General features: G+C 39.8%; 1 protein-coding gene across 3 annotated transcripts in view; it reads right to left on the reverse strand.

Annotated features, from left to right (window-relative positions):
- ksr2 (kinase suppressor of ras 2) overlaps positions 1 to 12,067 on the reverse strand; it is a 168,192-nt gene that overhangs the window by 120,651 nt on the left and 35,474 nt on the right. For all 3 annotated transcript variants that reach the window (XM_017705064.2, XM_017705063.2, XM_037531480.1), the window contains exon 4: positions 219 to 254. In XM_017705064.2, the coding sequence (XP_017560553.1) occupies positions 219 to 254 (36 nt within the window). The remainder of the gene's footprint in view (positions 1 to 218; positions 255 to 12,067) is intronic.

The following is a 12,067-nucleotide window of genomic DNA, read 5'->3' on the forward strand; positions in this document are numbered from 1 at the left end:
AGGAGAAGTCAGACAGCATCTATCACAACAAAACAGAGACAGAAGTGAAGAAAGGAAACGGAGGAAATGCGTTCCTGTTCAGCCAAACTGCTCCACACTGTGTCTGAACATGATGGTAATGGTGACAGTGTGACAGGAGACTTTTATTATGCAATGAAGATGACGAAGATGCAGACAGACTCTCAGAGAGGAAGAGTTAAAATGTGACAGTGCTTCACCTCCATTACTGTGCAATTTGTCGTCCTCAAGTTGTTCTTGAAAAGAAAATAACAAATGTATATTCATTAGTTAGAGAAGAAGCAAGAAGCACAGACAACTGCATGACCTTCCTCATTAGAAGAGACAGGAGGTCACACTAGCTTTAAAACAGCATTACTAACATCCAGTCAGTCTTCAAACGTGTCAGCAGAGAATTACAATCATTACCATATTTTACACAGCCATTAAACATCAATAACATTGAACTAAATGTCTTCATCTTATTGAAATGTCTCTTCCATACAAGTGTAACGTCCAGTGGTGGAGTCCACAAATCCAGTGGTGGATGAAATACACGAATCATGTACTTCAGTTAAAGTAGATGCCCAAGGTAAAATATTCCTCCCTTTAGACCTGAGTAAAAGTACTAAAGTATAAGTATTGAAAGTAAAAGTACTAAAAGAGTAATTCTGGCTCTGATGTCCTGTTATCATTTTTATAACCAGACTGGCTTCATGAACTCATTTCAGGTGAAAGTCCTCCAGCGTCTCTCTTGCTAAACCAGTCTTTTAATAGAACGTCATTAATTAGTGACGCTGACGTCTATTAAAATGATCAGAAGCACAAAACACTGAAGGTAAACAGTTTCCATCAGGGAGAACCGAGTGGCTCTGAAATCACTTTTTACACACAAGCAAAGTTTCAGGTTCAGATTTATTTACAACTTAGTTCCAAGTTTAAGTTCAATAAAAACTGGCTTTAAACTCAGGATCACAGATGAGCTCCTTTACTATGTTGATCTGTAGGCGTCTGTTCATAAACATAAACCAGCGCAAACTAATTTACTATAAAATGAAATGGTGTTTGTATAAATTCAGAAAAAAGCCGCGTCAGTCTCGACTGCATATGTGGACATATTTCTATATTGTGCTCTATTTACACAAAGTTAGGTTAGTTCATCATTTATGTTGAACAGACTCTCCCAAAATTTTACGCTGCTGCGCTGACGTTGAACCGTGTGCTGCACTGGGTCGGTATGACCAACAGGTCAAAACCAGCTCAAAACAAAGTGACCGCTGGGCCCTGATTTTTTTTTATACACACATAAGCCAAAAGGAACATCAGGTTTCACATAACGTAGTGGAGTAAAAAGTAAGATATTTGACTTTGAATTGTAGTGGAGTGAAAGAAAAAGTCGCCCAAAATGGAAAAACTACAGTAAAGTACAGATACATGAAAAAACTACTTAAGTACAGTAACTAATTACATTTATTTAGTTACAGTCAACCACTGCATACACGTATAACATTCAGTGGTTTCCACCAATCCAATGCTTTGAGTGAAAGTAGAGATATCCTTAGTAAACCAGTACTCTATTAAGTTAAGTTAAAGTACAAAAGTACTCGGTTTTAAATGTTTTGAAGGACCAAATGGGTTTTAGGTTAGGAAACTGGCAAACCTCTGGGATATCAGACACAATTAAAGAATTCTGCACAAAATATTAAAGCTTTTTACTAAACTCTGAAAGGTTATTGGCCTGCACAGGCCTAGTTATGGTTGCTAAGCTATGATGAGATGATCAGTATTTAGAGGTGGGCTTCAGATAAAGGTGCACTGTGATTGGCAAAAAGTGTACTTTCATAGTTTCTGGATCTGGCTGACGTTAACTAGAGCGACTAGAAAGGGAAAGTTTGTGAAAAAACTACTTTAAAATGACTTTAAGACGTTAAAATGGTCAAAGAATGTTCATAATTGTTCAAGTGTTGCTTAGATGTTGCTGGGTGGTTGCTACAGTATTCCAGGTAAGGTTTTGCTAGGTGCTAACTTAAACTGTTACCTTATATCTATTGCCACCTTAAATTCATTACCACCTCAAATGTACCAATATCTTAAATACACTGCCGCCTTAAATCCTGTGCTACCTAAAATCGACTGCCACCTTAAATTTTCTTATACCTTAAATTCAGTGCCACCTTAAATTCAGTGTTACTTTAAAGTGTCTGTGTGAGAGATGCGCATTGTGACATCACTTGTTGCAGTTAGACTCGAATGTTGTGAACATTTGGCCTTTTAGTTCCTAAAAAAACATCTTTGAACGATTGCTTTACGAAAACCATACGTCGGATCACTAATCGAGTAGAGGTCCTACCTTCCTGCCAGGTTTGTGGTTATAACAAAAAAAAGCTCTAAAACTGCAGCATGAGAAACATTTTAGTTTTTGAGCATAAAATAAGAAGAAGAAGATTACAAAGAACAGAAGATTATGAAGAAAATTAAGTTGGCTTTTCCAAGGTAACTTAATTAACAATAAAGCAGTGCCATCATAGCATCAGCCATGCTATCTTTGCCTTCTCAGCCATGCCCTTGATGACGTGCTCATGTTCAATCACTCATGTTTGGTAAGTACCAGCTCGAAAGATGGTCACTCTTGTCAGCACATGAAATCACTGTTTCCTTTTCTCAGCCTGTATAGTTTCTCTGTTCTTTAAGACACATAACAAATTCCTGAACAGTGAGTTTAGCATTCGAATGCTGGCACCTTGTGCGGTTAACCGAGTATTTGAGTATCCATGCATGTCCCTACTTAACAGCGATGTTTTCAACTTCTACACGCTGCTTTTGTTGATTTTTCAAAACTGCCGCAACAAACAATGTTTACTGCAATGGACAGTTGATGGCTTTCAGCGCATGTGTCTTCTCCAGTCTCTTCTTTTCTCTATTCAGTAACATGATAAGCCACAGTGCTAATGTGGCTGCGCAGCCTGCTGGATTACGCTACAGCATCCCTCCTCCCTTCCAACACCCTCTGCTCCGTTAGTGAACTTTTTCTATTAGTGAGCCACCTTTTGTTCTGGATGATAAGCTCCCTCATTCTCTCTCTCTCTCGCTCTCTCCCTCACACATGCTCTCTCTCTCTCCAAAGAGCTTTCAGCATTCGTATTAAACCCCAAATAAAGGGAGAAAGTGGCAGAGGGGAGGCAGCCGGCTGACGCATCAAAAGCTTGGAGGTTGCGCGGCGTTTCATTGTGTTTAAGCACTAAGTGCTTTATTTCCCCAAGCCTTGATGAAAACTAACAGCAACGAGGCAGAACCGAACTTCACAGATCGGCTCTCTCCTACACATTCCAATTCACGCTCGTTTGCGATAGATGGCGCTTTTTACTGACTAATTATGTAACAAAAAAAGACTTTTTAAAATTATTTTACCACAAAATCTCCACGGGTGTAAAAATGCATTGTGACATCACAGCCCAAAGATGCAACAATGCAGCGCTGCATTGTGGAGAACAGGCAGTCTGTAATTATGCTTAGACAACATCCATTGTTCGAACTCCAAAGTTTGCAAACAACCAGCGCCAATCAATGACTCACTGCGGCACGCTAATGGCACACGCCACTCTTCTCATCTCCCTGCTCTCGCAAACTTGTGAGCACTGAAAAAGGCAATAAGTTCACAAACCGACACAGAGATCCAGAGTTATATTCCTAAATGAGAACCATTTAATGATAACATGAAAACGAAGCATTCTGAGAATAAGCTTTGAACTACATGAGCAGTATTATTAGCTCACTTTACCATTAACCTGATTTGGCAAGTTAAGGTTAGCAAATGATAGACTGAAAGCAAGTTAACCCCTTAAAAGGCCAGGCCCACAGATTTATTATACACGTGTATAACCTAACAGTAGCTCTGACCGTTGGTTTTGAAGGCTCTGTAGTTCTGCAGTATCAAAAATGACTGACATGACGCATTCAGTTTGGACTAAATTCACTGAAAAATTTTTACAAAATATCTTAATACTGATTATTAGTGTATTATATTATATTATTAATACTGATTATTATTATAATGATTATTATGATTGTAAATGATCTCTGTTCTGATTAGTTGCTATATATTGCCTCCTTTAAAAAACAACGTGGATTGAAAGACTCAAAAGGACCTTATGACCTCCATGTGAGTGGGCAGGGTTAAACTGCTGTCGCCTGTATAGGTGTATATATGTAAATCCATCCATCCATCCATCCATTTTCTAAGCCGCTTCTCCGTCAGGGTCGCGGGGGGATGCTGGAGCCTATCCCAGCAGTCTTCGGGCGGAAGGCAGGATACACCCTGGACAGGTCGCCAGTCCATCGCAGGGCATATATGTAAATGTAATAAAAAAATTTTGTGACATCACAGAAACTGTGAGTTAAAAACAAGCTGTTTTTGCAGCACAGCTTTGCCATATGGGCTCTATAGACTGGGGAGACGGAGAAAGGTATGTTTTGAAATGTAAATTATTCCAGAAAAAAACAAGGAATATTGGGTTTTACATGATGTGGGCACTTTAATAGGGAGTTTGTCTCCCCTCTACTGCAGTAACAGCCTCTACCCTGCTGAGAAAGCTTTACATTAGATGTAACAAGACTGCGTTCACTAATTAGAAGGCATGTTTGGACATATGTGCTATGTGTTGTGTGTCTTTTTGCCATAGAGAATGGAGAAAGAGAATTAAGAGGAAGAGATTGAGGGATCCTGAGGCATATATCGCTCGTCATCTCGAAAAAGGCACTCAGAGACGCTGATGTCATTTTTTGACATCTGTCAGCTCCTGGCAGTTCAGCCTTTTTTTGGCCCAAATCACTCAGAGGAGTGAGTCTCTGGTCAGTAAGGCACATAGGGATTAACTGTGCGGAGGAGTTTGATCGTGTATTTGCTTTGAAATGTGTTACGAAAGTTAACGTGTGTGTTTGTGTCACTAATAATCACTTTTTTCCCAGAGCTTTTATGTTTTTGAAGAAGAAAGTCTATATCATGTTCTGGAACAATGGGTGTTTATTTTTGGTGAGAATGAAAAGAGAGAAGCAGAATTTCCAAAAGTAAAATTACTTCACAAATCTCTCCACTGCAAACAGTAGCCAAGAAACTGTGAAGCACAAATGAAATCTCAGCTTGTGTAAGTGGAAGAAAAAAAAAACAGACACCAAGCAGACTTTTAAGCGAGCAGACCTTTACACAAATGTAGAGCACCTGACAAATGGACCCTAACTGATTCCTGCTGCAAACAAAACTGCTGCACTATGTAATAAAAAGGAGGGGAATAAAGAAACATATAAGGATGCCATTTACATCTACATGCTGTTAACATTGAAGGAATAATTTGGTAAAATATCACACATTGACAATTGAAAACACTATGAGCACCAATGGATGAATCGAATAATGTTAATTATTTCATTACACAGCTGAATTCCAAAGTCTGTGATGTATATATTAGACTCTAAGGGCAGGCATGAAAACCTAAGTCAAGTCAAGTCAAGTCAAAGTTTATTTATATAGCCTTTTTTTACAACAGGGGTTGTCATAAAGCAGCTTTACAGAAAAGAAATCTGTGTCGGAGCCTCCATGAGCATCATCAACGGTGACAGTGACAAGGAAAAAACTGCCTAAGAGCAACAGGAAGAGACTTTGAGAGGAACCAAGACTCAAAAGGGGAACCCATCCTCCTCTGGTCGACACCGGATAGCAAACAACTGTTGTGGATCAGGTTCACCCCTCCGTTGTAAAGGTTTTCCCCAGTGGCAGTGGCCTCTGTCAGCAGGGTAATACACCCTGCCCGACTGCACACACTGTTCAGGAATTGTTTGAAGAACACGACAAAGAGGTCTACGTGTTGCCCTGGCCTCCCAATTCCCTGTATCTCATTCTAATCAGTGATCTGTGATCAGGGATGTGCTGGAACAAGTAGAGAGCCTTTTTCTCTGCTGTTATTGTTTGCTATCTGGGGTCAAACTGAGGAGGATGGGTTCCCCTTTTGAGTCTTGGTTCCTCTCAAGGTTTCTTCCTCTTGTTCTTGGGGAGTTACCCCTTGTCATTGTCTCCTCTGGCTTGCTCATGGGGGCTCGGCCCTGGATTTTTTTCTGTAAAGCTGCTTTGTGACAACACATGTTAAAAAGCACTACATAAGTAAACTTTGACTTGACTTGACTTCCGATCTGCGGCGGTGGCACCTCACAACTTACTGGACCTAAAGGATCTACTGCTTGGTGCCAGATACCACAGGGCACCTTCACAGGTCTTGTAGAGTCCATGCTTAGGCAGGTCAGAGCTGTTAGGTGGACCAACATTTTGGTGTATTTGCTGCAGTAGTTCGCTTCTGTAGTTTTGCATTGGAGCTATGATGTTAACAAGTACTGAAAGCTTGTAGCTCATTAATTAGCCTTCTACAGACTGAATAATCTCACACTTGCTTCAAACTGTGGTGAGATATCAAATGTGTAATATCAAATACACTTGCTTCACAGTTTCTGACACTGTGAAAAACTGTTATGTGTAAAAACAGCCAAAAGTACAAACAAAATTCAGAATTCGTTAATGTGGCATCTACTACTGTTTTTGGCTATGAGCCATAATTTTGTCTGTTTTGTCAAGGCACTTTCGCAGGGGTAGAAAGTTGTAGGCATAGTAAGTGTACTTTGTTACTGTGCCTTAGCTTTAGTTTGGAAGATCTGCAAATCTCAAAGGCCATGAGCTGTTTCTCTTTGTCTCTCGCGATCCAGTTGTATTCCTGTGCATTTCAATTTATTGTTATTGCTAAAGCATCTAGTCAAATTTACATCAGCGCAAAATGGAAATGCCCACAACAATGCTAATGTATGCTAATAAGATCTGAATGAACTGTTTCATGATGTTACAAAACCTTAAGCATTTGCATATATCCATCTATTTAGCTTACAGTAGTTTAGCCTTGTTGTCTACCAAAAAGACTGCTTTTCAAATGAGGCACATAAGAGGGGAGCCAGTTAGATCATTTATTTACATTTCATATTAAAGCCACAATAACAAAAATGGCCTGTTGAATTCGTGGTAATGATCAAATCAATTATGAATTATCTTTTTGGTCTATAAAACTCCATGAGCAGTCATCCATAAGTGGATGACAGAGAAAAATAAAATACAAGAACAATGTAGGATATGGGTCCTTATTCCGTTTACTCTTTACTTTTATATGCTTGATTACATTTAAATGTTGATAAGTTTCTCCATATTATGCGTCCACACATCCATATGTTTTAATCGAGTACAATTTTGACAAAGTCCTCTCACTTAAATACAGTTTCTTTGTGGTTTTCCTACCCTGCAAATGTTAATTTAGTCATGCATTTTGCACAGCGCTAATTGGTGGGTTACGAGCTTCCATCACTCATGCAGCTCCAGCGCTCAACTAAACAAGCCAACTTCAGACAAAAAAACATGTCTTACATTTGGCGAAGAGGAAAATCGTAAACATTTTTTTGTCCAACTATTCTTTCCAGTTTTAAATAACCAGCACTCAACCCTAACCTGAGCTCGACCGTGCATGACAAACAGGAGATTAACACCTGAGGTCTTGGTGTCGTCCACAGTTTCACTGGGCTGAGTAGTTAGAGCACAGTTAAGGCCAAAAAGCCTCTCCAGCCTCCTCTCCCAGCGCCCTCCGTAGAAGAGCCACACCCACTGGGCACCACTTTCACTCAGAGTGACTCTTGGAGGATTGGTGGGAGTTTAAGAGTGTGTGGCACCCTGTGTTCCCACCCCCGGAGAAGGGCTCCTACGAGCATGGCCAGGCAGGCTTGAGGGCCCTTCTCTCATGTTGATGCCACGTCGTAGAAGAGGCTCAAACGTGCCTTTTTAATTGCTGAAGAGATTACAAACAAGCTACTCGAAATCAAAAGTTTGGACCACTTGCCTTATAGGGTAAGGCCTCTAAGCCAGGATTCACACAGCAAATTTGTCTGGATGAATTAAAGATGAAGGAAATAAGGGTCACATGTCACAGTGGTGTTTTTTGTGATGTCAGAAGAAACCATGCATTTACATGTGTCCGTCTATTCAGGGTATAGCTTTTTAGCCCCACCCAGTCATGTTAAAGTTAGAAGATATGTTTCAGCCTGGACTGCTTTTTGAATGAGGCTCAATACAGGGCAGCCAATCAGAACAGAGATCTGTCTTAAAGGCCAGTGACACAAACAGCCTGCTTAATTCTACAGGGCAAAGAGAGGCAGGAAAGTCATGTAAGAAAGAAAAATGTGGATATGGACCTTTATAAGGTTTAAGGTTTTTGCCCAAGGTACCATTCTCCACTTTCACAGTAATGAAACTATGGCTATTTATGACCCTTGACCATAATGACTACCTAAGGAACCCAAGCAAACAAGTACAGCAGGACTGTTCTAACAAACCTGCACCCACTGAAACTGGCTAATGAGATGGTGAGAAAACAACTAGTGACCACTCATAACAATGCAGCAAGTCCTTAGGAAAACATGCATGCATTCCTGTAAACTGTGCTGAACCGGTACGACCCAGGAAAGTCCATATGGTCTTCTACAGTGATACTGAATATCAACTGAAGGCCAAGCTCTCACAACCACAGCGCTTCTTCAGTTCATTCAAACCTGTCAAAATGGATGAGTAAGACACAGATCAATGGAAAGAGGTAGGCACAATCCAAGTTCTGTTGCATGATGTGCTTCTTCAACACTACAGCATGGTTAACAATTCAGTACTCTAGCTCTGAATATCTCTGCTTTGTTGTATGTATTGTATTCTGCATGCTAATTGGGCAGACACATGCTCACCTTCCCTTCAGAAAAAGTTAAAGTAGGCTGTGTTACAATGATTTATTGGGTCTATTTAACATATAAGGTTTTTGGGTTTTTGTAGGGCTTTGTACTGATGAATCACCACTCTCTATCTGACAGTCTGATGGATGAGCCTGGGTTTGGGGAATGCCAGGAGAACATTACCAGCCTGACTGCATTGTCAACTGTAAAGTTTGGTGGAGGAGGGATAATGGCATGGGTTTGTTTTTCAGGGGTTGGCCTAGATCCCTTAGTTCCAGGGAAATCTTACTGCCTCAGCAAACCAAGATATTTTGGACAATTGTATGCTTCCAACTTTGTGGGAACAGTTTGGGGAAGACCCTTTTCTGTTTCAGTATGACTGAACCCCAGTACACAAAGCAAGGTCCATAATGGCCTGGCTGGGTGAGTTTGGTATGGAAGAATTTGACTGGCCCACACAGAGTTCTGACCTCAACTCTATCAAACACCCTTGGGATAAACTAGAACAGAGACTGCGAGCCAGGCCCTCTCATCCAACATCAGGGTCTGAGTCAGGATTCACACAGCAATAATTTGTCTGGATGAAATAAAGATGAAGGAAATAAGGGTCACATGTCACAGTGGTTTTTGTGGTGGGCTTCATCCTAGTCCTGAAGTAAGTTAGCTCAAATAAAGCAGAGCTAAATGCTTCTAACTAAATATCTGGCATCTAATAGAGCAGGGAAAACATGAAAATAACTGCTTTCTATCCACGGTCAGAACGTTTACCAACAATACTTTGAGACTTTATTGAGACCATCTACTAGTTGGAGCACTTAAACCAGTCAGTTTAGTTTCAAACTTACTGTATGCGATAATGCTACTACAAAACACAAAAGCTTTAAGGACTATGAAAGCCTACAGCGTTGTGACGTCTGTCGACCACAGTATTTTATTTGTCGAGCAACACTTGTCACCTAGACTATAAATTGGCCTTAACGCTACCCCAGTTAGCACTAGTGTTAGCTTATTAACTCCTCTGAAGACGCAGCCTCCTACTCATCTAATATGAAGACCTATCTGTTTAATCTACAATGGCCAACCACCTACACTTACTCACAATTATGTAGAAGATCTGATCAGTATATGAGTCTACCCATATAATCAGCAACCCATGGTGTTAATACTATCAGTGATGATACTGGTGATCATTTTCGATCCAAACCTTAAACAGTTGTGCAACAAGACACACTCTTATGATAACGACAGAGACTGGACTTGTAAACCAGAACATTACCATTGAGATAGGTGTTAAAAACATATAAAATGCACCTAAATCTAACTTTATTGCATAACGATAATTTTTTAAAGAAGATAACTAATTTAAAAATAAGAACAAAAAGTGGTAATTAACAGAAACTAAAAGAGCAAAGCCCCCAGTGCTGCAATATCGCTGTTGTCAGATCAAAACTTTGTATCTTCAAAATTTTAACTTTATAGGAGAAGGGATAAAAAATTCTACTTTTAATGTAAGTCAATTGAACCAGACTTTTTTTCCCCAAGTAATTTTAGGTCTTTTCTTTTTGGTCCACTCATCATGGAATTTACTCACAGTATATAGAACTATGGGTATTTTCAAATTATGTCAAAAACTGAAAAACAAATGGAGATACAAGGTTTTGTTCCAAAAGCAGCGGTATATTGTTTAAGACTGAGAGTTTCTTTTGACTATTAGAAAGTGTGTTAACTGAGAAACGGCAATCAGTTAGTAAAGCACTGTGTAACTACAAATATTAATTATACAAATAAATACATAATATATAAATATCAAACTATATCATCTAATGTTTTAGTAGTCTGAATTGTTAGCCCCCTAAACCACAACACCACACTGACTGAACAGTATAGGAATTGACCTGAAATTGCACTGAATTAAACTGAACCCATTGAAATGGGCTAAACTGAATTGAAATTAAACGAACTGATTGAACCAAACTGAACCAAATCAAATCAAACTCAATTAAACTAATTTAAACTGAACCAAACTAAACTAAATTGAAATAAACTGAATTGAAATTGAGCTGAAAATGTGCAGTGCATGTGGTACTCAGACTGGAAATTATTGGCTTGTATAACTGAGACGTCTGTAACTCCATAAATGCTCAGTAATAGCACTACAAATCTGTGTAATGACATCACTAACTGTTAGCTAAAATTCCAACTGTTTATGAAATGGCCTGCTAGGCTTCTCTTCATTATAGGTGTCTGTCTCTCTAGGCCAAGGAGATGTGCTCTCGAGAGCCAATTGCTGCCAATATCAGCCAACCCGGCTTATAGCTCACCCTTTTCGAGCACACACACTCTTAAGTGAAAGAGCTCTTAACAGGGATGACATCTGTATTTGTGCGCATTAAGTCTTGATCTGGGTCAGGACCCCGACAGTTAAAGCTTCGCTGTAGCTCTGATTTGAACAGACGCACATACGCAAACTCTCAGAGCTTTAAGAAGCGAGCACTAATCATTTCAGTACAGTTATCTGTGTGTTCATACCAGCTGGGGGGCCCTTCTCTCATGTTGACACCGCACCACAGAAGAAACTCAAATGTCTTTTTAATTAGTCAAGAGACGACAAACGAGCTACCCAAAATCAACAATTTTAACCACAGCCGCCCCCCCTTACCCCTGAGAAAGATTTCACACAGTAAGAATTTGTCTGTGTGAATTAAGGATGAAGCAAATAAGCAGTTATAGTTTTTAATCCCTGTCCTGGATGTTGCACGGAATGTGTTCCCCTGCTTTACCACACCCAGCTCAGCCAATGGTCCAATTATGAGGCTGAATCGAGCCAAATGGTGTTCCTAATCCAGAGTGAGCTTACCTTCTAAAAGGCCAGGGCCTGCATGCATACAAAATTTCATTACATATTTCTATAACCTAAGAGTAGCTCAGCCAGTTTGCATTGAAGTCTCTGTAGTTACTGAATAATAAACCTTAGTATGTAATAAGCATGGGATTTCAATGGGTTAAATAATTATCTTCATACATAATCCTGTGGTGCTGGTGTGTATAATGTGACCTTTACTCAGGGTGTTGGCTTGAGATGTAAAGATCAGAATTTAATACGTAAAGAACCCAGTTTAACCATAAATAAACATCAATCGGGGTAAAACACAAAATCCATCTCGAGTTGAACTTCAGTGATGGTCACGGTTTGCCACCAGCGCACCAAGTCTCAGCATCATCCTTGCGTAAATGCATAATGTCAGTAAACTTGAACTGAACTGAATTTAGCTCAAATGGA

Source organism: Pygocentrus nattereri, chromosome 20, assembly GCF_015220715.1.
Source record: "Pygocentrus nattereri isolate fPygNat1 chromosome 20, fPygNat1.pri, whole genome shotgun sequence".
NCBI classification, from domain to species: domain Eukaryota; kingdom Metazoa; phylum Chordata; class Actinopteri; order Characiformes; family Serrasalmidae; genus Pygocentrus; species Pygocentrus nattereri.